The sequence below is a fragment of the Acinonyx jubatus genome, chromosome B1 (assembly GCF_027475565.1).
Source record: "Acinonyx jubatus isolate Ajub_Pintada_27869175 chromosome B1, VMU_Ajub_asm_v1.0, whole genome shotgun sequence".
NCBI classification, from domain to species: domain Eukaryota; kingdom Metazoa; phylum Chordata; class Mammalia; order Carnivora; family Felidae; genus Acinonyx; species Acinonyx jubatus.
This window is the reverse complement of record NC_069382.1, coordinates 168,656,954-168,684,221: the sequence shown is the minus strand read 5'-3', so window position 1 is coordinate 168,684,221 and position 27,268 is coordinate 168,656,954. Positions and strand designations below refer to the sequence as shown.

Sequence of the window (27,268 nt, the reverse complement as noted above, 5' to 3'; positions counted from 1 at the left end):
GTGAGTTCCAGCCCCGGGCTAGGCTCTGTGCTGACAGTGTGGAGCCTGCTTGGGGTTCTTTGTCTCTTCCCCTCTCTCTGCCCCTCCCCTGCTTGTGCTCGCACTCGCTCTCTCTCTAAAATATTAAAAAAAAGTGAAATAACTAATTTGTTATTAGTATTATTTCAAAATGGTATTACAGAAGAAAAGTTACTGGACACTATGGCAAAATGAATTTATAAGCAGTGAAGTTCTGACTTTTGAACTGGGTGAACTTACATTTTAGTATAACTAAAAAACAAGGAGAAAGATTTAGCTTAATTCTGTTAAGAGATTAGAGGAGTTGAATCCCCACCACTCCTATTGCCCTAATAAGGAGAGACAATCTGATATCTGGAAGCAAGAGCTTCTCCTCTCACCTAACTCCTTCTTCAGAGGAAAAACCCATCTAATAGGTGAGGGGCGGTGAGGTGGGGGGAGCTCAGCGTGCTGGGCTTGTCCTCTCCTAGATTTGTTTTTTGCCTCCAAAAAGAGCCATTCTGGTTGGTTTGTGGTTGTTCAATTTAGAGGCAAGACATTAGTAGCCACCTGGCCTGTGATTTCCATGTTGTAATCAGCCATATTAGGATTAAGACTATTTCTCCTTCTCAATGATTCCAAACTTGGGAGAGAAAGATAAGTGAGTTGTTTACTTATATTCCACTAAATATATGTTTTATAAAGGTAACGCTTAAGTGATTGATTCTTAGAGATTATTAATTTGTTATAATATACAAACTTAATAATGTGATACCAAAGAATCCTCTACAAGCTGCCTGCTGCACCTTCAGGAAGCTTCCGTGTACTAGCTCTGAGTCTTCAGTATCTTCCTGGCTGCTCTCACAGATAAAAAAAAGTCTAAGTAAGGCTCTGTGCCCAGTGTGGAGTCCAACAAGGGGCTTGAACCCACAAACTCAAGACTTGAGCTGAGATCAAGAGTTGCATGCTTAACCAACTGAGCCATCCAGGAGCCCCTGCTCTCACAGATTTTTACATTTTTTAAAAATTATTTTTATTTGGGGGGGGTGGGGAGAGGGGGACAGAGAGAGAATGAATCCCACCCTGAGCCCCTGAGCCCTGATGTGGGGCTCCATCCCATGACCCTGGGATCATGACCAGAGCTGAAATCAAGAGTCAGACACTTAACTGATGACTCAGCCTCCCAGGTGCTCCAATATACAAGTATTTTAAAGCACTCTGTTATACAAGTTTTGTATGTATACGTAATGCCTTAGAACTAAGACTTAATTTTACCTTAGAAGTACAATATAGAATGGTAGTTACAAACTCTGGAGTGACACTGGGTTTAATCCTGGCTCCATTATTTATATAAACAAAGACACCAAAAGCTACATGGAGCCTCTATGTCCGGGTTTCCTCTCCTTGTAACCTAGGAATGATGATAGTACTTACCACATAGAGGTGTTCTAAAGATTTAAAAGGTTAACAAAGAGCTTAGAAATGAGCCTGGTTCATAATCAGTACTATTTAGTGTTATCTATCATTATTCCTATATAGCAATTTTTTTATTGTAAAATTTTTATGACGTAACACTTGCCATTTTTACCATCTTTAGGTACACAGTTCAATGGCATTAAGTATATTCACACTGCTGTACGATCACAGCCTTTCATTTCTAGAATGTTTTCATCTTCCCCAAATGAAACTCTGTACACTGAACACTAATGCCTACTTACTCCCTCTTCCTCCTCCCTGGCAACCACCACTCTTTTTGTCTCTATGGATGTGATGGTTCTAGATACCTCATATAAATGGAATCGTACAGTATTTGTCCTTTGGGGTCTGGCTTATTTCACTTAGCATAATGTCCTCAAGGTTCACTCACATTGTAGCACGTGTTGGAATTTCATTGTTTTATGTAGTAAACTAAAAAAAAAAAACAAAACAAAAAAAACCCCACAAAACTCTTATACTTTTTACTGTGTCAGTCAACAGACCGAATGTGAAAGTTTTCTGTTCTCTTCTGGAGTTGACAAGCTAAGGAAATCAACTCTTTGAGGGCAAGAACCTATCCATATTGGATACATTTGTATTGCCAACACCCAGCATGATGCTTGTCACTTTTAAGTATTTGTTAAAAGAACAAATGAGAAGTATCAGGAGCAATACTGATGGGCCTATAAGGGATTCAATTCTGTGCAAGAGGGCATCATGAGCACTTTAGTTTCTGGAGTAAGTTCGGTTTCACTGAAGAGTACATCAGGATTCCAAGCTTAAGTCATAATGCCAGAATATAAGGACAGAGTTGTATATTAGGTTTAGGAAAAGATAAAAGGAAGCTTGGGAGAATGTTTCAAAATGCACTTCGATATTTTGCTAAGTTAGTGTGAACAGTTCAATCAGAAGCTTCTGAAATATGTGTGCAAAATACTTGATCTATTGTACTGAATTAACATAACAGTACAATGTTATCATGAACATCTAATTTAACCATCTAACTTCACTGAGAATACAGAATCATCACAGAACTCTGTGTTTTGGCTAACACATGCCCCCTGTGACCTACTAACCAGCATACTTGAGATTTCTAAGGTGCTTTATCACTCAAGACATTTTTAGTTTTTGAATAAGGCTCAATACTGTTTTTAAATCAAGACCAGTCTCTGGCAAATAAGCCATTTTTGTTGGTTTGTTTAATGATGTTGGGGCACACAGGGTGCAGCAAACGTGTAGCAAGGTCTCTGGACCTTGTCCAGAGACAAGGTCTGGATGCTACTGACAGTGTTTTCAGGGACTAAATATGTACCTGGATGTTTTGGTTAGTAGGCAAAAGGATAGTTAATGACAGGTAAGTCAGGTGGCTCAAGTGGCCTGTGTGTGATGATCACACACAGTGTAATGGATGTAATGTAATGATGTGATGATCACATCACAGTGTAATGGAACAGCTAGAACAGAATTTCAGAAACCCTTCAGACAACTCTCGGCAATCTTGAGGGAAACTGTTCAACTTTTATATGATTGAAAAGTATAGTAAGGGACAGAGAAACTAGAATTAAATAATTAAAAATGGTTACAACAATTACTGAGCATTTACTCACTATGAAAGGCACTTTGCTAAGTACTTTATGCTTATTAATCTATTTAATTTTTAGGACAGTCCTTTGAAGAACGTATTATTATACTGTCTTACTGATGACAAAGAGGAGGCTGAGGTTATAAACCTGTTCTAGGTCAAAGGTGCAGATCTGAGGAGAAAAATGCTAAATTTGCCCCCAGTGTCTTTCATTACTGTATTTATTAGTCCATAAAACTAAAAAGGAGTAGGAGAAACACGCATTACTTAGATCAGGTTTGGGCCTGGATCTGCTACTATGAGATGCTATCTAGAGGCAGATAAAATACAGGAAAATTTAACAGCTCCAAACTTCAAATTTCATGAATGGTGACTTAAAAAATGTACTTGTAAACACACATGCTGCAGGCAATACGGTACTTTATGAAAATACTGAAGCAGGATGGTAGGGTATCCTGAGATGATCAAAACTGTTTCTTTCCTAGAAGGAATTAAGAAGCTTACAGTCTAATTCAAGGGGAGCTGAGTTAGGTACCAGTATACAAGGAAAAAAGAAGGGGGGTAGGGCTAAGTTCTAACAGGACACCAAATATGAAAGGAGCCAACTTTTGGAACTCCAGCTGAAACACCACCATTACAGGGGAGAAAAGCTGAAGTCCCAGCCCAAGAATGAGCCAAGATGAACAGCTGTTTCAGTGAGAGTGAGGTTGTTTCAGTGGAAAGTGAAGGAAAAGGTAAGTTGTTGACTTATATTAAAATTAATTGTAACAAGAGCAATTAAAGAGCAGGAAATACCTGTTTGTGTGTCATGACTTCTGTCTTCTCCATTCTGAGACTTTTTTACCCAAAGGCAGCCCTTTATATTAAGTAAAGCCCATGTAGTTATGTGAAGGATACCAAGCAAAACTTAATATTGTCCTTGCTAACAAGAAATATTAAAACATGATATCCTAATTAAAAATTAATCAAAGGAGGTGTACCTGGTTGGCTTAGTCCGTTAAGCATCCAATTCTTGATTTTGGCTCAGGTCACGATCTCTTGGTGATAAGACTGAGCCCTGCATCTGGCTGGGTATGGAGCCTACTTGGGATTCTCCCTCTTTCCCTCTCTCTCTGCCAGTCCTCCCACCCCTGCCCACACACTCTCTCTCTCAAAATAAATAAACATTAAAAAAAAAAAAAAGTGCTGGTGTGTCTGACTCTTGATTTCGGTCCAGGCCACGATCTCATGGTTTTGTGGGTTCAAGCCCAGCCTCGGGCTCTGTGCTAGCAGCAGAGAGCCTGCTTGAGAGTCTCTGTCTCTCTCTCCACCCCTCCCCCACTCACACTGTTTCTCTCTCTCTCAAAATAAATAAACTTATAAAAAAAAAACCAAAGCATCAACTTCGGCTCAGGTCATCTCACGGTTCGTAGGTTCAAGCACCACATCGAGCTCTCTGCTGTCAGTGTGCAGCCTGCTTTGGATCTTCTGTCTCCCACCCCCTCTCCCTCCCCCCTACGCACATGCTCTCTCTCTCTCAAAAATAAAATAAACATTAAAAAAAAAAAAAAAGATAAAAATAATTTTTTTTTTTAACGTTTATTTTTGAGACAGAGATAGAGTGCCAGCAGGAGAGGGGCAGAGAGAGAAGGAGACGCAGAATCTGAAACAGGCTCCAGGCTCTGAGCTGTCAGCATAGAGCCCGACGCGGGGCTCAAACTCACGGACCGCGAGATCATGACCTGAGCCGAAGTTGGCCGCCCAACTGACCGAGCCACCCAGGCGCCCCAAAAATAATTTTAAAAAATTAACCAAAGGGAAAAAGGAGATCTCTCTTCAAATTGGTATCCTGGAGGTTATGAGGTAAAAGCAAATGCCATTATAACCTACTCAGGAAAACCAAGGGCAGTTTTCATTCCCAAGTGCCTAGGTGTTTGGGGGTGATTGGCACATACTAAGAATAAAATAAAATGTCTAAACTCAAAGTTCAGAAAGAATGGTGTACATTACCTTTGTAAGTCAATTTGTCTCTCTGCTGGTGTTGCCTTTTTGGCTATGTCTTGCAGTTTGGGTGCTTTGGCATTACCTGCTTCCAGACCCCCAGGGCTTTCCTGACTGACTGCAGCTCTCTTTCTTCCTTTGCCAAGAGGTTTATTTATATCATCATTTTTGGTTGCATTGCCCTGAGATTCAGACTTCGGTCGACGTCCTCTCCTGGGTTTTGAAGGGGCAGGTGGTCCTGATTCATCTACTTTCTCATCTGTTTTTTGTTGAATATTCTCTGCACCAGCTGCGGTTACTGTTCTTTTCTTTCCTCGGTCACTGCTGATGTTGCCCTGGGTAGTCTGATCAGAATTAATTTCCTAAAAGAGCACAAAACAATTCTATAAACACAAGTTCCTTAAATATCAATGATCTATACTAGAAAGAAGTATTTTGAAAATATTCAAAAGGAGCTGGAATTCCATGGCTTTTTTTTTTTTTTTAAGTAAGTTCCATACCCAGTGTGAAGCCCAATGTGGGGCCCAAACTCACCACCCTGAGATCAAGACCTGAGCTGAGATCAAGAGTTGGACACTTCATCAACTGAGCCACTCTTAATTCCAAGGCTTCTAATCCATTGCTTATATCCCTTGAGGAATGTAAACTCCTTGAGGGCAGGGCCTGAGAGCAGTGCCCACCATGGTACTTGGCACATATACTGTACACAATAAATGCTTATTAAATAATATACACAGATGGTATATATAAAGCGGAGAAAATCTACTTGGTTTTGCTATCACCCTCATTCTAAAGGAAAAGGTCTTCTTAAAAAATTTTTTCCTTTTTAACATTTATTAGAGAGAGAGAGAGAGAGAGAGAGAGCGCGCGCGCGCACTTGCAAACATGAGTCGGGTAGGTGTAGAGAGAGTGTGAGACACAGAACCTGAAGCAGGGTCCAGGCTCTGAGCTGTCAGCATATAGCCCAATGCAGGGTCCGAACTCATGGACCAGGAGATCATGACCTGAGCTGAAGTCGGATACTTAACTAAGCCACCCAGGTGTCCCAAAAAGGTCTTTTTAACTTGGTATGTTTTTTTTTTTTTTAAGTTTGTTTGTTTATTTATTTGAGTGGGGGAGAGGGGGAGAGAGGGGGAGAAAAAGAATCCCAAGCTGGCTCCATGCTCTCAGCATGGAGCCGGATGTGGGGCTCCAACCCATGAACCCTGAGACTTGAGCTGACTGAGCCACTCAGGCGCCCCTCCCTCTTTTAATGTTATTTTTGAGAGGGAGAGAGAGAGGGGGAAAAGGGTAGAGGGGAAGGGGGGGGGAGAGAAAGAGAGAGAGAGAGAGAGAGAATATGAGTGGAGGAAGGGGCACAGAAAGAGGAAGACAGAGGATTCAAAGCGGGCTCTGCATGGAGAGTAGAGAGCCCAAGGCAGGGCCTGAACTCAAAAACTGCTAGTCATGACCTGAGCCCTAGTCAGCCGCTTAACTGACTGAGCCACCCAGGTACCCCAATCAATGGTATATTCTAAATTTATCACTTTTTAAAAAGGAGAGCATGTTTTCATAATTGAATGTTATTTTTTTTTTTAATTTTTTTAAATGTTTATTTCTGAGACAGAGACAGAGCATGAGTGGGGGAGGGGCAGAGAGAGAGGGGGACACAGAATCTGAAGCAGGCTCCAGGCTCTGAGCTATCAGCACAGAGCCCCGACGCGGGGCTCGAACTCACAGACGGAGATCAGGACCTGAGCCGAAGCCGGACGCTCAACCGGCTGAGCCACCCAGGTGCCCCGAATATGCTATTTTCTTTATGATGCATCAAATTTCTGTAGTTCTGTGCCATGAAGTTCTTCAATTTCTCACTCCACTTACACATTCTAATTTTTGTCATTTTTGCTGCAATCCTTAACCTACTTTTTTCTGAAAAAAAATTTTTTTTGTTTACCAAATATATATATTAAATCCTCTAAAATGTTAAAGTAATAAAATCCCATTTTAAAATGTATTTTATTTTTTATTTTTGAAAGAGAGAGAGTGGGAGTGAGGGAGAGGCAGAGAGAAAGGGGCAGAGGATTTGAAGCAAGATCTGTGCTGAGAGCAGAGGGCCTGATGCAGGGCTCAAACTCACAAACCATGAGATCACAACCTGAGACAAAGTCAGACACTTAACCAACTGGGCCACCCAAGCACCCCACCCCAGGAATATTTTTAAAACAGTATCAAAGCAGGACATTCATCAAGTGAAAAGTGAAGGATTGTACACAGAGAAAAGAGGGAAAGAGCTTGGAAGATATAAGGAACTTGGGCCATAAGGAGTGATGGGAGAGTGGTATGGGACAAGGTAGGAGAAGCAAGCATGGACCAGATCATGAATGCCTTACAGGACAGGCTAAGAAATTTGATTTCATTCTAAGTGCTAATGAAAGTCACTGAAGGACTTTCAAGACAGGACAAACATAATTCAAATTACATTTTAAAAAGATCAAATTGGCTGCTATATGGTGACTGGACTGGAAGAGAGCAAGAATACTAACAAGGTTAAAACTACTACAGCATGAGAAGTTGAGTTGGGTCAACACCCTGCTGGGTAGCAATGTCAAGTGTTCCACTTTTTCAAGGAAGCAATATGGAAATATCTAATCTATAATACACTTTACTCTTTGACTCAGCAATCCCACTGCTAGGAATTAAGCCCATAGAAATAAAACTATCAGTATATATTTAATGCACATTTACTATTTAAGGCAACATTGTAGTGGCAAAAAAAGGGGAAAGATTTAATGTATATACACACACATGAAAATGATAAGACAAGAAAAAAATTAACAAAGATTAGGCTTTTTAAAAGGAAACAAATACTGCATTAAAAATCATGTACGCGACTTGGGGCACCTGGTAGCTCATTTGGTTAAGAGACTGGTTCTTGATTTTGGCTCAGGTCATGATATCACGGTCTGTGAGTCTGAATGCCACACTGGGCTCTGTGCTGCTGGTGCACAGCCTGCTTGGGATTCTCTATCTCCCCCTCTCTCTGCCATCCTGTACCCTCTTTCATAACTACATGACTCTCTACATCACTGTATTTACATATTTATGAACATTATGTGCATATGTCTAAAGAACTCATATAAAAGGCAAATGAAAGAGGAAATCCACTGGTCAGCCATAGGTATACAGAAAATGAAGACTCCTAAAGAGGAATACTGGCAGCATCGCCTGCCTGAATCCATGGGATGAGTCTTGCTTCTTTTAACTACCTCCCTTACTCATCTTTCATATTATAATTTGATTTGCCTCTCAGAGTAAATAACAGGAGAAAATGTCCTGATTTGTTGACATGCATAGTTTGCTGGAAAATTTTTATATACATAATAAATTGGTTTATGCATTAATTTCTTTGAAAAATTAGGTTAGCAAGAAACACTCTCTTAGATCTTTACCTTCTTTTAGTATACCAACAAGATAGTTTTTTGAGACTACAAGACTTTTGACTCAGACCCCCTGGAAAGAAATAACATCAACTTATGGGAGATCTGACTGGTAGGTGATTAAGTTTTGTCAAAATACAAGCCCTGTGTGTTCAAGGTGACAGCAAGTTTGTTAAAACATTCTTTGGAAGTGTGAAAAAGTTAAAATAAAGGTTTGGAACAATATAGCCTCGTAGATTAATTAGAAAGTAACATTTTGGCTTCTCAAAAATTAGAATTTAAATGTTGTTTACTGTTTCTATTTTTAAAAAATGTTTATTAAAATTTTTTTTTAAGATTTATTTTGAGAGATAGAAAGAAAGAGAGAGACAGAGACAGAGAGAGACAGAAGGGGCAGAGAAAGGGAGAGAGACAATCCCAAGCAGGCTCTGCACTGCCAGTGTGGAGCCTGATGTGGGGCTTGAACTCATGAACTGTGAGATCATGAACTGAGCTGAAATCAAGAGTTGGATGCTTAACTGATAGGCCACCCAGGCGCCCCTAAATGTTCATTTATTTTTGAGAGCTCACATGCTCATGCAAGTGGGAGAGGGGCAGAGGATCTGAAGCGGGCTCTGTGGTGACAAGAGAGAGCTTGACGCAAGCTTGAACCCCTGAACCATGAGATCATGACCTGAGCGGAAGTTGGACATTTAACCAACTGAGCCACCCAGGCAACCCTATCTTTTTCCATTATAAAGTATAATCGACATATAACATCAATTTGTATCTTACACAGAATTTGATGTTGGGGCGCCTGGGTGATTCATTGCTTAAGTGTTCAACTTCAGCTCAGGTCATGATCTCACAGTTCGTGAGTTCGAGCTCTGTGTCGGGTTCTGCGCTGGCATCTCAGAGCCTGCTTCAGATTCTGTCTCCCTCTCTCTCTCTGCCCCTTCCCCACTTGTGCCCTCTCTCCTTCTCTCAAAAATAAATAAATAAACTTAAAAATAAATATTTATTCCTATACCACCTCTTAATACACATGGTAAGTATGTTTAAATGGATGTCTGTGGCAATATGCACTTTTGTATTTAAGTCTCAAGACTGTTTAATTCTAACAAGAACCCCACAATACTTAAGTCTGTTGGCTTCTGAATTCCAAGAGTTCTGACAGTGAGAGGCTCCCTGTTATCTGAATCTACTGAAAAACTGAAGTTCTGATAATAAATAGGAAGAGGTTGAATAGTGACTGATCTAAAAATGCATCCTCATCTATTCAGCTTGAGTGGGATAGTTCAGTTATTGTGGAATAACTGTATAGCCCTGTATTTTATGTACCTGAGAGGGATTCCTAAAACATTTGAAGAATACTCTGTGTGTGTGTGTGTGAGAGATGTGTGTATGGTGGGCAATAAAAAGTAAATGTGTCAAGAATATGATTCTGTGGGAAAAGAAACAATAGTATTTCCATGCCATTCCTACTGAGGTAAGTTATCAATTTCATTCTACAGTTTAAATGGAAGCCCAGAGAAGTCAAGCAATCTGCCTAAGTAAACACACAGCTAGTGAGTGGCAGAGCCAGGTCTGATTTTCCTACCAATGTTTCTCTCCTGCTACAACTGTTAAGAAAATTAGGTGCCCTGGGGCGCCTGGGTGGCTCAGTCGGTTGAGCGTCCGACTTCAGCCCAGGGCATGATCTCACAGTCTGTGAGTTCAAGCCCCGCATTGGACTCTGTGCTGATGGCTCAGAGCCTGGAGCCTGCTTCCAATTCTGTGTCTCCCTCTCTCTCTGCCCCTTCCCTGCTCATGCTCTGTTTTTCTCTGTCTCCAAAATAAATAAAAACATTAAGAAAAAAAAAAAAAAGAAAATTAGGTGCCCTAATTATAAGGTCAACAATGAAGAATACAGCTGTTAATAATGTACACACTCATCACAGGAGCCAACAAACTCTTGAAAGTAAGATCTCAAAAACTCTCAATTCCTAGTCTTTCAAGTTTTGAGAGCAGAAGTGTGGGAGAAGGATACTGTTATGGGTGACCACATAAACTCTTGAAATGAGAGGATATAGGAAAACTCATTTTCTGGAGAGTGAAGCACAATAAATATAGCCAAGAGGTGGTATATAAAATGTAGAATATGTAGTATATATTAACTTGTCCAGTGTGGGTTTCTTAACCTCTACCATGAAACTGTAATAAGACTCTCTGGGAGAAATCCACTTGTTAAATTTTAAAATTTACCTTATTCTTTACCGGATCAATATTCTTTACAGGAGTGACAGAAATAATTCTCACAGGGTTCTCTTCATTTTCACTAACTCCAGTTTCTACTGCCTCTGAACTCTGTTCCCTGTTGAAGAAAAATAAACCAAAGCTTATTTCACCACTTGGACAGAAGGTTTACCCTCCCACTACAGCAATAAGGAAACAGAAGCTCAGTCAAGTGAAGCAACATTAGCAAAATTCAAATCTTCTGTGGTTACAGACTATTGGTCTATTATATGGTGTTATTGGTGCCATTTAACCTTACTAATGAAAGACACAAATGGCTGCCTAAAACCACCCGAAAGAAAGATTAGTTATCAAGAAATGAAATAACAAAACTATTCTAAGACTTTCTCTCGTGTGTGGGAAACCCTAAAACAAAACAAAAATACAGTGATAGATGAGTGTATAGTATAGTTGTTTCCAGTCTTTTTTTTTTTTTTTTCTTTTTAAGGTTTTATTTTTAAGTAATCTCTACACCCACTGTGGAGCTGAAACTTACAAACCCGAAATCAAGGGTCAGTCAGGTGCCCCTCTGGTCTGTGTTCTTAATGCTCTGCAAGGGAAGGAGGCTGGAAGAACAGGCCAGAGGGGAGGTATCTGGAGACCCACCATTTCTGTAAACCACAGATGTTCCATGTTAATTTACTTTATATTTTGGGGTTCTACTGCTAAAAATGTGTTTAAAACAATACCAACTGAGTTTATACTTAAAATTTCAGGAGTAAGAATCAAATCTTTAAAAGCTTCAATTTCTAGTGTTTTTAAGAGTAGAGTCTGGTGGAAATTCTTATGTAGTAGCTAACATGGTAAAAATGTGACATGTTAAAATAAGCATGGAATATTCTTAGTCCTTAGAAATATCATAACAATGTTATCTTAACCCATGCTATATTAATTTGAATTAAAAATTAAAAAGCATAAAAATTCAATTTATTTAACAGTTTTCCTGTTAAATATTTATTCATAGTTAATATGAATAATATGTTATTCATAGTTTTCCTGTGTTTTCTTATATAAACATTTCCATATACATTAGTAATAATATATTATTAGAAATTCTTACATTTGTTCCATTTAACTTTTTTACACTTAGAATGTTATATGGTTTCACAAGGTAATAATACACTGAATTTCCATCATTAATTATACTGAAACTCAGTGCCATTATTTTATTTATTTATTTTTTCAACGTTTATTTATTTTTGGGACAGAGAGAGACAGAGCATGAACGGGGGAGGGGCAGAGAGAGAGGGAGACACAGAATCGGAAACAGGCTCCAGGCTCTGAGCCATCAGCACAGAGCCTGACGCAGGGCTCGAACTCACAGACCGCGAGATCGTGACCTGGCTGAAGTCGGATGCTTAACCGACTGCGCCTCCCAGGCGCCCCATCAGTGCCATTATTTTATACCCAAATGTTTCTTAAAGTCCATTTTTGTGATATAGTGCTTTAGGTAAAAATTAAAAGATCAACCAAGTATCAGAGCCTGGAGCCTGCTTCGGATTCTGTGTCTTCCTCTCTCTCTGCCCCTCCCCCACTCGTGCTCTGTCTCTCAAAAAATATATAAACGTTAAAAAAAAAAAAAAAACTTTTAAAAGATGAACCAATTAGTGAGTGATACTAACACAAAAAAATGGAGAAAAAAACTTGCCTTGATCGGTTTCCGGTTGAAGGGTTCAGCTCTGAATTTACATTAATGTTGCTTCCAGTCTCAGCTCCGGTGCTTCTAACATATGGTTTTCTTCCTGTTGCTGATAAAGGCTTGTTTACTGCACCTAGTACTCCAGCAGGTTTTGGCTAAAAGTTACACATATGCATGTTATTTTATACCTTACTATAAGGAATTCATATAAATTTAGACACATGTAAAAGAAACTGTTTAGCTTAAGCCACGGAATTGTTGTTACTTTGGAAAGTTAAATCCTAAATTTATTAGAAATGATAATTTTGCAAAATTGGGTTTGTCTGAATACAAGTCACAAGCATTACTTCTACTTAAAAATAACCAGGCAATTAATTATTCCTTATTGCTCAATCAAAATGAAAAGTGCCCCTGAAACAATGCGAAGTACATAATAAATAAGACATAATAAAATATCTTACGAATAAACAATTAAATGTATATAGTAGTAGTTTAGGCACTGTTTTTCTCAAAAGTTAAATTTCTCTTGCTCTTTTATGTTAGGTGTCATGCTACTTTTATAGAATATTAATTGTCTAACTCATTAATACTTTAAAATTATTTCTTTCAATCTTACATATCTAAATTTATTATGACACTTTTCAAGAAAATCTGCTTTGTGGATTCTAAGTAACTTGAAGCCTACTAGTACTGATGAGAACACATGGCCGTAATTCAAAAGGGTCATTTATGGCAGAAGAAAGCCTGAGAGTACAAATGCCTTAGATGCTATAATTCACAATATGATCCCTAAGAATCAGGAACATAAAAATCCATGGGATATTTAAAGGTTATTTCTAAGAATAGCAGAAGTAATATACCCATGCAATAAAGATTTCCAAATTATCTACTACATAATACCTTTCCTGTTAACAGAAGCACTCTGGTCTCTTCTGAAATATAACTCTTGTCATTACAGAAGTCCTATCAAAAAAAAAAAAAAAAAAATCAAAGTGAATATGTCTATTTTTACCGTCCAAATAAGACTTCTCAGGCATTGTGCCTTACAATAACAATTACATTTGGGCTAGCATATATATATCAGTTGTTCAAATAAAGCATATTAAATGAACTACATCATTAAGTCTAGCTTTAACTCAATGGCACATTAAGAACTAGCAAATATCAGAACTCAATTACTTAAATCATATTTTAAATAAAACACACTATTTTTTTTTTTCATACAGTCCAGGGCAAACAAGGCTCCAGTTTATTAACTGAACTACTTTTTCTACTCTATTATAAAATCGACTTCTTTTGGGATCCCAAAACATCCAAATGGTACAGAGCATATTTTAGGCACTTAATATTCACTAAAATCACTCCACCCTGGATCTCAAGAAAGTTACCCTCGTTGAAAAAAATCTGCCACTTGAATTAAAACTATTGTGTTTCTTGGGGCGCCTGGGTGGCTCAGTCGGTTAAGCATCTGACTTCGGCTTAGGTCATGATCTCACGGTCCGTGAGTTCGAGCCCCGCGTCGGGCTCTGTGCTGACAGCTCAGAGCCTGGAACCTGCTTCAGATTCTGTGTCTCCCTCTCTCTCTGACCCTCCCCCATTCATGATCTGTCTCGCTCTGTCTCAAAAATAAATAAAACATTAAAAAAAAATTAAAAAAAAAAACTACTATTGTGTTTCTTAGAACCATAAGACTGTCCCAATCACATAGGTATATATACTGTCAAAATATCATTCAGTGTATTGTCCACCTAATGTGGACACTGATGGACTCCTGAAAGTTTTATCTACACAGAACTTAAGAATCCTTTCATGCTTCTGTTAAATATCCTGGGAACGGCGCACAAATAAACCACAATGATGTCACATAAGTAAAATGATTTACTATGACCAAGAAGTTCATTATTTAAAACATTTTTTTTTCAAGTTTATTTATTTATTTTGAGAGAGAGTGAACATGAACTGGAGAGGGGCAGAGAGAGAGGAAGAGAGAATCAGAAGCAGGCTCTGTGTACTTCAGCACAGAACCCAATGTGCGGCTAGATCTCACAAACCATGAGATCATGACTTGAGCTGAAATTAAGAGTCTGCCACTCAAATGACTGAGACACTCAGGTGCCTTGAAGTCTATTAATTTGTTAAGTAATATCACTTAAAAATTATTTTTTCTTTTCTAAGTTTACCTTTATACTAGTGTCACAGGAAAGAACAGATTGCTTAAATGTGCCTATAATTTTTTTGTTTTTTAACCTTTATTTATTTTTGAGACCGAGAGAGACAGAGCATGAACGGGGGAGGGTCAGAGAGAGAGGGAGACACAGAATCTGAAGAAGGCTCCAGGCTCTGAGCGGTCAGCACAGAGCCCGATGCGGGGCTCAAACTCACGGACCGCGAGATCGTGACCTGAGCCGAAGTCGGCCGCTTCACCGACTGAGCCACCCAGGCGCCCCTTAAATGTGCCTATAAAGAAGTCACAATTTTGGCATGTGTTCCAGGCAAAGTTATTATCTTTTTTTCTTTCCTCCCTTCATTTTTTTCCCCCCCACAAAGGCTTTTATGCAGCTACAAGAATCGTTACAAAGCCTAGGCACCAAAGTTCATTCACTTTATTCATGAAGATATACTATAGCCTCACTAGGCTCATGATCTTAATATGCCTAGTCTTCTAGTGTTTGAATTTATACCAGATTAAAAGCAACATATTAGAAAAGGAAATGAGAGGAGCGCCTGGGTGGCTCAGTTGGTTGAGCGTCCGACTTCAGCTCAGGTCATGATCTTGCAGTCTGTGAGTTCGAGCCCCACATCCAGCTCTGTGCTGACAGCCTGGAGCCTGCTTCTGATTCTGTGTCTCCCTCTCTCTCTGCCCCTCCCCTGCTCACACTCTGTCTATCAAAAAATGAATAAACATTAAAAAAAATTAAAAAAAAAAAGAAAAGGAAATGAGAAAAGCTGTTCACTGAAACCAGAAAAAACTAGTTCTTTTTAAGAAGGCTAAAAACACTAAGTTTCAGATATCAAAACAAAAACAGCTAAAGTTAGGTATAGTGACAAACAGCAATTTAATTCTTTTTATTTTTTTTAAAGTTTATTTATTTTGAGAGAGAGAGAGATGGGGGTGGGGAGTGGGGATGGGAGGGGGAGAAGCAGAGACAGAGAATCCCAAGCAGACTCCGCCCCACCAACCGTGAAATCATGACCTGAGCCAAATCAGATATTGAACTGACTGAGCCACCCAGGAGTCCCTTTATGTTTTTTATTTAAAAAAAAAAAAGTTGGCTTGATCTCATGAAACACGAAATCATGACCTGAGCCAAAACCAAGACTTGGATGCTTAACCAGCTGAGCCACCCAGGTGCCCCATCTCTCTTTCTCTCTCTTTTTTTTTAATAAAGTAGGCTTCATGCCCAACGTGGGGCTTAAACCCATGACCCTGAGATCCAGAGTCCCCTGAGAGCCATAGTTGAAGGCTCTACTGAATGAGCCAGCCAGGTACCACACAACAATTTCATCCTTGTTCATGGGATAGTTATTGTATGAAGATTATATCTGGGTACTATTCTTATCACGATAGCCTTAGGTCAACAAATTTTTTTTTTCAACGTTTATTTTTGGGACAGAGAGAGACAGAGCATGAATGGGGGAGGGGCAGAGAGAGAGGGAGACACAGAATCAGAAACAGGCTCCAGGCTCTGAGCCATCAGCACAGAGCCTGACGCGGGGCTCGAACTCACGGACCGCGAGATCGTGACCTGGCTGAAGTTGGACGCTTAACCGACTGCGCCACCCAGGCGCCCCAACAATAAAGTAAATTTAAATTCAAGAGCTCACATACGATTATTTTTTGAAATTTTATTTCATTATATCTTTAAATGTTTATTTTAGAGAGAGAGAGAGAGAGAGCGAGGGAGAGGGAGGGGCAGAGATAGAGGGGGACAGAAGATCTGAAGCTGGCCCTGCACTGACAGCAGAGAGCTTGATGCGGGGTTCGAACTCACAAACTGTGAGATCATGATCTGAGCTTAACCAACTGAGCCACCCAGGCACCCCTTATATATGACTCTTTATAAAGACCAGTAAATTCAATTAGAGGGCAATAACTTTGCAATGAGCCACCCAGGCACCCCTTATATATGACTCTTTATAAAGACCAGTAAATTCAATTAGAGGGCAATAACTTTGCAATCTTTATTATTCCTAACAAAAACCAGGCACAGTAAATGCTGAATACTAAATCATTAAAGAAAATATGTTTAAAATTTTTGGCAAAGTATGGCATTCAAAGTAGGAAGCTCCATTTCCTGGTATGTTCTTCTGTAAAATACTCTTAGGAACGGTATTACCCTGAATATTCTGAAGCATATCTTCAGGTTTGAAAATACATAAACAATTTTTAAATGTCGTATTTTTTCCAATTAAAAATACTTAGGCTTCTGGGCGCACCTGGCTGGCTCAGTCGGTAGAGCATGCAACTCTTAATCTCAGGGTTCTGAGTTCAAGCCCCACAATGAGCATGGAGACTACTTAATTAAAAAAAAAAAAAAAAAAGATTCTGTTTTTTAAACAAAGCACAGGAAAGTTAAAACTTCAAAATACTTCCTCAAAGAAAGAGATAAATAGATAGAAGAGTTAAAAAAAAAGTTTTTAAATTCCGATTCAGAAAAACAAAGAGCTTTAATTAGCTGGAAAATTTACTTACATGGAAAACTTAATTTGTTGATAGCAGAATAAATATACTGTGTATTAGTTATTACTATTTATTGAATGTTTACTATGTGACAAACTCTTAAAAACCTAGATGTAATATTAATAATCATATGTATTATCACCTGCATTTTAGACAGAAATTGAGGCTTAGAAGAGTTAACTTGTCTAAAGTCCCTCAAGTTAGAAGCAGTTGATTAGAATACAGGTTTATCATTTGCCAAGGCCAATTCCATTAATACTAACATTTTATTTCATATACAGATGTATATAGATTTATAATGTCTCAAACATTTGGTTTATTCCTTATCTGATAAAATAGTTTTAATAAAGTGAGATTAAAATAATTTAAGATCTGAAAATTCCTCTTACATACTAGAAATATCCAGAAGGAATAGCTCACATAAGAATACTACCACTAAGCTTGATTTGCATTCTCCTACTCTGTAAGGTGAGAATGATACTTGTTCATTGGCTTTGGATGACAATCCCCCATTCCTTGATACAACTACAAAGAGGTATTTTTTATACTCTATATTCAAGACAATCCAGTATATGTCACTAGAGTTGATGGTAACTGAAATTTAAATCAGTTTAGTGTGGGGGTGCCTCAGTTAGTTAAGCATCTGACTTTGGCTCAGGTCATGATCCCACAGTTTTTGGGTTTGAGCCCCGTGTTGGGTTCTGTGCTGACAGCTCAGAGCCTGGAGCCTGCTTCAGATTCTGTTTCCCTCCTCTCTCTCTCAAAGATAAACAAACATTAAAAAAAAAAAAAAATCAGTTTAGTGTGGTAGAACAATGAGGAGAAAAAAATTACCTTTTCAGGTTGTGTAAAAAATTTCATTGGGAGGACTGGATCCTTTGGTGAGTCTGCATTGCACAAAGCACTTTTACTATTTATAACACACAGAGCCACATCACATACTGTATAAAGTTTCTAGGGAGGGAAAAAGAAACATCATATGTAACTTTCAGTAGTACAAAATAACCACAAGCACCAATTCTAGCCAATGTACAAAATGAAGCAAAAGAGGGATCTGTGGGTATTGTTTACTCCTTTAACATTTTACATTTGTGTCTGGCACTTCTTATGTAGCCTCCTGGTAAACAAACAAAAAAACTTTTACCTTAATTAACATGAAGTCCAAGTATGCATTAAAAACAAACAAACCTCCTGAAACCATTAGTATACTATATGTTAACTAACTTGGACTTAAATTAAAACAAAAAAACCCAAATAAACCAAACCAAACCAAAGGAAAAGGAATATCTACTTGTGTGTAACTTACTAAAAGGTTCATAAGATAGCAGAGTAGGAAGTTTTATTTTTATTCCTCTACTCTGTAGAAGTTTTAATGTCCTTCTTCAGGGTAATAAACATTCCTCAAATAATAGAACTCAACTGTAACAAAATACAATAAAACTGACCATAAATATATATTTTTATAAACATTCTGTAATCTAACATATATTATGTAATAAGAAAAAAAAAAAATGGGACAAGGACCATCATATTTTTTCCTATAGTGATCTAAATACCCACTAGTCTAACACATATCTTACTTCATTTGTCTTGGATTCATCTGGAGACTGGGCATCTTTTGTTAACTTGATGTTCTCTGCCATCTTCTTCATAAAGGCATGACTATTGTTTTCATTCTTTGTCATTAAAACTTCAAGCATGAACCATAGGCACCTAAATGATAAACATTTGCCTATTACAAGAGACTAAATGTAGGTGTTTTGTTTAATGGACTAAATATCTTATTGGGAAGGTCTGTTGTCTGAAAATAACAAAATAAACATAAAATATAAATAAACCATAAAACAAAACATTAAAAATGAAAACATAGCTTAAAATGAGAAAGTTTGACAGTTTCCTGAGGCATGTAAAGATTCATTCTACAGGTATTTGATAAGCATTTAGAGGACTTCACATGTGTCATTGCCCAGCAATGATGAGGAAAGCAGGGGACAGCAAAGTCTTCCCATTTTGACTGTTTACAAACTATGTAGGTCTAGGATTTGCATGTAATTCTGCTGTGACATGGCTGTGAATTGCATGTGCTGTGAGGCTGATATGCACACTAACCAGGCATTCAGCTAAGCAGTCACATCTCAAACTATTTTTGCTGTTTTCCACTTGTTACTGTATATTCATTTAATATACAAAATATCTGAAGGGAACACCCAAATTTCTCAGTAAAAGTGAATCTCAAATCAGGATGAATATTGGAATCACTGGGAACCTAAATCGACATCTAGGGTAAGTTCTGTTTGCAGTAAGTTCCTAGGATGATTCTCAAGCAGCCAATGGACTTATTGCTTTACTGCATCAACAGGGGAGAAAACATATGATGATAATATATGCATACTTCTTTGCTTATATTCTATGTAAATGTTTTAAGAGACTACTTACAAGGGGAAAATTTGGCACTAGGTTAATGAGTTCACTTTTAGTAGTCCTGTTTTAAAAGAACTGTTAAACTGAGTCCTTTAAGGCTAAAATAAAAGGACACTAGACAGTAACTTAAAGCTGTAAGAAGAAATAAAGAACACTAGTAAACACAACCACATAACTAAATATAAAAGCCAGCATTACTGAACTTTCAATTTGTAACTCTTTTTTTATAGGATTTTATTTATTAAAATTTTTTTTAATGTTTATTTTTGAGACAGAGAGAGAGAGAGAGAGAGAAAGAGGAAGAGACAGAGAGAGTGTGAGCAGGGGAGGAGCTGAGAGAGAGGGAGACACAGAATCCTAAGCAGGCTCCAGGCTCTGAGCTGTCAGCACAGAGCCTGACATGGGGCTCAAACCCACAAACCGTGAGATCATGACCTGAGCTGAAGTCAGATGCTTAACCGATGAGCCTCCCAGGCACCCCTTTACATAAGACTTTAAAGGTATCAATGTATGACAGGAAGCCATCAAAATCCTCGAGGAGAAAGCAGGCAAAAACCTCTTTGATCTTGGCCGTGGCAACTTCTTACTCAACACATCTCCGGAGGCAAGGGAAACAAAAGCAAAAATGAACTACTGGGACCTCATCAAAATAAAAACCTTCTGCACAGTGAAGGAAACAATCATCAAAACTAAAAAGCAACCTAAAGAATGGGAGAAGATATTTGCAAACAACATATCAGATAAAGTGTTAGCATCCAATATCTATAAAGAACTTCTCAAACTCAACACCCAAAAAACAAATAATCCAGTGAAGAAATGGGCAAAAGACATGAATAGATACTTCCAAAGAAGACATCTAGATGGCCAACTGGCACATGAAAAATGCTAAACATCACTCATCATCAGGGAAATACAAATCAAAACCACAATGAGATACCACCTTACACCTGTCAGAATGGCTAACATTAACAACTCAGGCAACAACAGATGTTGGCGAGGATGTGGAGAAAGAAGATCTCTTTTGCATTGTTGGTGGGAATGTAAGCTGGTGCAGCCACTCAGGAAAACAGTATGGAGGTTCCTCAAAAAACTAAAAATAGAACTACTCTACAACCCAGCAATTGTACTACTAGGCATTTACCCAAGGGATACAGGTGTGCTGGTTTGAAGGGACACATGAACCCCCATGTTTACAGCAGTACTATCAACAATAGCCAAAGTGTGGAAAGAGCCCAAATGTCCATCGATGGATGAATGGATAAAGAAGATGTGGTATATATACACAATGGAGTATTACTCGGCAATCAAAAAAGAATGAAATCTTGCCATTTGCAACTATGTGGATGGAACTGGAGGGTATTATGCTAAGTGAAATTAGAGAAAGACAAAAATCATATGACTTCACTCATATGAGGACTTTAAGAGACAAAACAGATGAACATAAGGGAAGGGAAACAAAAATAATATAAAAACAGAGAAGGGGACAAAACAGAAGAGACTCATAAATATGGAGAACAAACAGAGGGTTACTGGAGGGTTTGTGGGAGGGGGGATGAGCTAAATGGGTAAGGGGCACTACAGAATCTACTCCTGAAATCACTGTTGCACTACATGCTAACTAATTTGGATGTAAATTTAAAAAAATAAAAAAAATAAAATTTAAAAAAAAAGAGAGAAAAGGAAATGAACAAACAAGAAAAAAAAAGACTATAGGCATTAAATGCACAGAGTAACAATTACATCTATGTAAATGGAAATAATGTAAAAAGACAGAATTTCTATGAATAACAATTATTAAAGGTAGAGGGATAGAGATTATAGGAGCACAGGGTTTGTATACTATTGAAACTAAGCTGCTGTTATTCAAACTAGGTTGTTACAAATATTATTTGGAATCTCTAAGAAAATAACTAAAAATTCACACAAAAAAGGGAGTAAGAAAGGTTCACTACAAAAAACTAAATACAAAAAAGAGAAGCAGTAGTAAAGGAAGTTAAGTAACAACATATATAACACAGAGAAAAACAGCTATATGGCAGAAATAACTCTTTCTTTATTGGTCATTATGTCAAATGAAAACAGATTAAAACTCCCAATTAAAAGGCAGAGATAAGCAGAATGGGAAAAAAAAATCTACCTACATCTATCTATGAGAGATTCACTTTAAACATTCTTTAAATTTTTTTTTTTTTTTTTTTTGGAGAGAGAGAGAAGGCATGTGTGTGAGCAGGAGAGGGGCAGAGAGGGAGAGAATCTCAAGCAGGCTATATGCTGTTCAGCGGAGAGCCCAATGCAGGGCTTGACCCCATGAACCATGAGATCATGACCTGAGCCAAAATCAAAGTTGGACTCAACTGAAAGTTGGAGCATCTGAAAGTAAAAGAATAAAAAAATTTTTTTTCTTTCATGCAAATAGTAACAAAATGAGGGCTAGTAGCTATTTTATCATCAAACAAAATAGATTTAAAGTAAAAAAAAGATTATAAGGGGCACCTAGGTGGCTCAGGTCATGATCTCACAGTTCGTGAGTTTGAGCCCTGCATCGAGCTCACTGCTGTCAGTGCAGAGCCCGCTTTGGATCATCTGTCCCCTTCTCTTTCTGCCCCTCCCTTGCTTGAGCGCTCTCTCTCTCAAAAATAAACATTAAAAAAAAATTTAAAAAAGATTATAAATAAATAAAAAAAGATTATAAGACAGCCAACTACAATGATAAAAGGTTCAATCCAGCAGAAGGTAAGATTATCATAAAACACATACAAACCTAACAGGGCCTCCAAATTTTATGAAGCTAAATCTGACAGAATTGAAGAGAGCAACAGATTAATTCTGCAGTAATAAACAGAGATTTCAACGTCTTATTTTCAATAATGGACAGAAAAGACCGAATAAGAAACAGAGAACTTGGTCTGGTTCAAGATGGTGACATAGTAAGACCCTGAACTCACCTCCTTTCAGGAATATATTGTATCTACAGCTACATATGGAATCAATTTCCTCTTTAAAAACTTAAAAGGCTGACTGAGTGATGACTACACATTAGGCAAACAAGAAATAAAAACATATCAAAGTGGGGAGGAGAGACTGGGATACAATCTCGCCATAAACCCCACCCCTGTTGCTGTGACCCATAATTGTGAGGGAACGGAGCTTCTCTCTGAAGAGTGAAATGTTAAAACCCCACACTGGGCACCCAACTTCTAAGACATGAACTTGAGAGAGGAGTCCCCAAAATATTCTACAGATACTGGGACCCACAAGTCTGCAGCAATCTGAGAAATGCCTCTTAAAGGGTTCATATGCTGGAATGGACCCACTCCAGGGCCCAACTCACAGGCAGCTCAGAGTAAAGAAAGCTAACCTGCTTATAACCTCGACTTGAGGGGCAGGCATCTACTGTAACTTACATATCTAGGAGGCTGCTGGAACACTCTCCAGGGACGGAGACTGGTGACTGCCATCTTTGCATTCTCCCTTTGCTGTGCTCTCTAGAGGACCAGTAGCTCCCAGAAGGGAACCTTTACATTTGTCTTGTGCCTTTTGTGGGTGCTGCCCACGGGAACATTTCTAGAACACCTGGTTCTGGAAGAACAGAGGGGCTTGTGTTTCTGGTCACAGGGGAATGTAATAATCACCCAGAAAGAAGTTCATAACCTTTGCTGGCGCCCCAATTTTTGTGACTGCTGCCAAGGGACAGCTCTACATCAACTAACTCTGGTGGCCAGTGGGGCTTGTATTCATGAGTCCCAAAGGACGGTAGCCAATGTGCTACCAGCTACCACCCTACAGGGCACAGCAAGAGGCCACTGACCCAGAAGCTGGGTCTTTCTGAGAAGTAAGCCTATCAGCTAATCATCATAACTGTGGCCTAAGGGTCAGGCTTCTAAACAAAGCAATCATCTAGAAGCTAACTGAAATCCTTTCCAGAGACCTCAGAGGGCAGGCACTATCTTCAGACTCACCCTCCACCAGTGTTTCCTGGAAGAGAGCTTGGAGTCTGGTGCCTGATGTTTGGGGGACAACCCTTAATCACCCGGCTCTGTTGGCTGGAACGGCTTGCATTCTTGGATCCCAACGGACTGTGATAATTGGAGGGACTGCCTTTGGCAGGCTACCACCCTCAGGACACTGCATAGGCAGCAGACTGAGGTATACTCTAAGTTTTTCTGTGAAGAGGCCACTTTGCCTGTACTGGAGCTTTGGACTAGGGGCAGGACTCAGGTCTGGGCTACACTTAGTGGCCTATGGTGCTTCCAAAGGAACTCAGGCTATCAATGCCACCCTGGTGCTCTCAGTCCTTCTCCAGCTTGTCGGTATCTCCCAGAAAGGTGCTCATACACTCGTTTAGAACCCGACTTTTTGCCACCTGGGGGACATACCTCAGGATTGCTTGGCTCTGGTGGTGAGGTTTATGTTTGTGGCTCCTCAGGACTGGATATATCTGCATGCATTCATTCAATTTTATTTAACTTTAATTATGTATGTATGTATGTATGTATGTATGTATGTAGGCAGGCTTCACACTCAGTGCAGAGCCCAATACAGGGCCTGAACTCATGACCCTGAGATCAAGATCTGAGCTGAGATCAAGAGTCAGATGCTTAACTGACTGAGCCACCCAGGTGGCTCTGTACCTGCATACTTTTAAATAAAAGCAGCTGCCTAAAGGTCTGGCTTCCAGTCAGTCTGAATCTAGGTACAGAGATCCTCCATTATGGGACACTGACAGATCTTGGCACATCCTTAACTATTGGGAGCTATTAAAAATATAACAGGTTGCTTGGACAAGCACAAAGTTTTGAGAGATGATCAAGAAATGGGGTAGAGCTGAATGAAAAGGTTCAACTCCTCCATAAGGTCATTCCTTCAAAACTGGAAGAGATGTTGTTTCATATACTATACAGAAACCAATACAGAGGGTCAAGCAAAATGAAGAAATTCAGGAATATGTTCCAAATGAAAGAGTAAGATAAAACCTCATAAAAAAAGCCTTATCCAAAGGAAGAGAAGTAAACTGATGGAGTTCAAAGTAATGGTCATAAAATGCTCACCAAACTGGGGAGCAGCATGGATGAACAGTAAGAACTTTAACAGGGATGAAATTATAACAAAGTACTAAACAGAAATCAGAGCTGAAGAATACAATAAAAGAATTGAAAAATACAATACAGGGGTTCAACAGCGGACTAGATATGAAACAGAAAATATGGATCTAAAGATAAGGAGGAGGAATGCACCCCATCAGAGAGCAAAAAGAAAAATAAACGGAAAAAAAAGTGAAAACAGCTTAAGGAAATTAAAGGATATCAAATGGACTAATATTTGCCTTGTAGACCTTCCAGAAGAAAAGGAAAGAAAGGCAGAAACCTTTTCTGAAGAAATATGACTGAAAACTTCCTGAATGTAGGGACGGAAACAGACACCAGATCCAGGATGCCTGGAGTTCTAAAATATTTGAACCCAGAGGCCTACACCAAGACACATTACAATCAAAATGTCAAGGGGCATCTGGGTGGCTCAGTTGAGTAAGCATCTGGCTCTTGATTTCGGTTCAGGTCATGATCCCCAGGTCATGGAATGGAGCTCTGCACTAGGCTCTGCACTGAGTGTGGAGCCTGCTTAGGATATTCTCTCATTCTCATTCTCTCTCTCTCTCTCTCCCCACCCCCCCCCCCACCCCTTTCCTCTCCCTGGCTCACGTGGTCTCTAAAAAAAAAATTTTTTTTTAAATTAAAAAGTTTTGGGGCACCTGGGTGGCTTAATTGGTTAAATGTCTGACTCTTGATTTCGGCTCAGGTCATGATCTCATGGTCTTGAGACCAAGCCCTGCACTGGGCTCTGCACCAGGCGTGGAGCCTGAGATTCTCTCTCTCTCCCTCCCTCTTCTCCTCCCCCACTCACATGCACTCATGCTTTCTTTCTCTTAAAAAACCAAAACAATAAAACAGAGTCTCCTGGGTGACTCAGTTGGTTCAGCATCTGACTCTTGGTTTAGGCTCAGGTTATGATCTCACGGTTTGTGAGTTGTAACACCACACTGGGCTGACAGTGCAGAGCCTATTTGACATTCTCTCTCTGCCTCTCCTCAGCATATGCACTCTCTCTCAAAATAAATAAACTTAAAAAAACAAAACAATAAAGTGTCAAAAGTTAAAGAAGAGAATATTATGAGCAACAAAAGAAAAAAAATGTTACATATAAGGGAACCCACCTATGTAAGACTATCAACAAATTTTTCAACACAAACTTTCCAGGCAAGGAGCGAGTGGCGTGACATATTCAAAGAGCTGAAAGAAAACAACTTCCAACCAAGAATACTCTACCTGCCAAGATTATCTTTTGGAATGGAAGGAGAGAGAAACAGTTTTCCAGAAAAGTAAAAGCTAAAAGGAGTTCATCACCACTAAACCGGTAGTGAAAGAAATGTTAAAGGGATTTCTATAAGTAGAAAAGAACCCTAATTAGTAATAAGAACACATGTGAAATAATATCACTAGAAAGGTAAATAAATAATAGAGGTCAGGTAGTAGACTACTTATAAAGCTAGTATGAAGGTTAAAAGATGAAAGTAGTAAAAATAAATGATTCAATAATTAGTTAAAAGATATATAAGATAAAAAGATGCAAAATGTGACATCAAAACATAAAATGTAAGGAGGAGTTAAAACTTTGAGATTTAGAATGGAATCAAGTAAGTTGTTATCAACTTAAAACAGACTGTTGTTAAGTTTTTATATGTAAGCATCATGGTAACTACAAAATAAAAACCTATAGTAAATACACAAAAGATAAAGGGGAAGGAATATAAGCATACCACTAAAGAAAGTCATCAAACCACAAAGAAAGTAAGTGAAAGAAAGGAACAGAAGGAAACTACAAAAACAATCATAAAACAATTAACAAAATGGCAATAAGCACATACTTATCAATAATTACCTTGAATGTAAATGGATTAAATTCTCTAATCAAAAAACACAGAATGGCTGAACGGATAAAAAAACAAGACTCGGGGAGCCTGGGTGGCGCAGTCGGTTAAGCGTCTGACTTCAGCCAGGTCACGATCTCGCGGTCCGTGAGTTCGAGCCCCGCTTCGGGCTCTGGGCTGATGGCTCAGAGCCTGGAGCCTGCTTCCGATTCTGTGTCTCCCCCTCTCTCTGCCCCTCCCCCGTTCATGCTCTGTCTCTCTCTGTCCCAAAAATAAATAAACGTTGAAAAAAAAAAACAAGACTCATCTATATGCTGCCTACAAGAAACACATCCAGTGAAAGTGAAGAGATGGAAAAAGATATTACATGTAAATAGAAACCAAAATAAAGCTTTAGTAGCTACAATTGTTATCAGACAAAATACACTTTATTTTTTTCAGTAGGCTTCACATCCAGCACGGAGCCTAACATGGGGCTTCAACTCATGACTCTGAGATCAAGACCTGAGCTGAGATCAAGAGTTCGACATTTAACCCAATGAGCCCCCCAGACAAAATACACTTTAAAACAAAGACTGTAATAAGACACAAAAAAGGGTGTTACATAATGAGAAAGGGGCCTTTGTAAATATTTATGTACCCAACACAGAAAGACCTAAATATATAAAGCAAATATTAGCAGACCTAAAAATAGAAACAGAAATAAAATAGTATTTACATAATTATTACAATTCATAATATATAGGGATTCTAATACCCCAATTATATCAATGAATAGATCATCCAGGCAGAAAAACCAATAAGACGACATCAGTCTTAAATGACATGTTAGACCAGATGGTCTTAACAGATATTTACAGAACATTCCATATAAAAGCAACAAATACACATTTTTCTTAAG

At 38.7% G+C, this 27,268-nt stretch overlaps 1 protein-coding gene across 2 annotated transcripts in view; it reads right to left on the bottom strand.

Annotated features, from left to right (window-relative positions):
• Positions 1–27,268, bottom strand: part of PDS5A (PDS5 cohesin associated factor A) — a 136,536-nt gene that overhangs the window by 1,522 nt on the left and 107,746 nt on the right. For both annotated transcript variants that reach the window (XM_027055627.2, XM_053217448.1), the window contains exons 27-32: positions 18,605–18,737; positions 17,859–17,978; positions 13,244–13,306; positions 12,353–12,498; positions 10,675–10,783; positions 5,045–5,397 (exon numbers count right to left, since the gene is read on the bottom strand). In XM_027055627.2, coding sequence (XP_026911428.1) covers positions 5,045–5,397; positions 10,675–10,783; positions 12,353–12,498; positions 13,244–13,306; positions 17,859–17,978; positions 18,605–18,737 — 924 coding nt within the window. The remainder of the gene's footprint in view (positions 1–5,044; positions 5,398–10,674; positions 10,784–12,352; positions 12,499–13,243; positions 13,307–17,858; positions 17,979–18,604; positions 18,738–27,268) is intronic.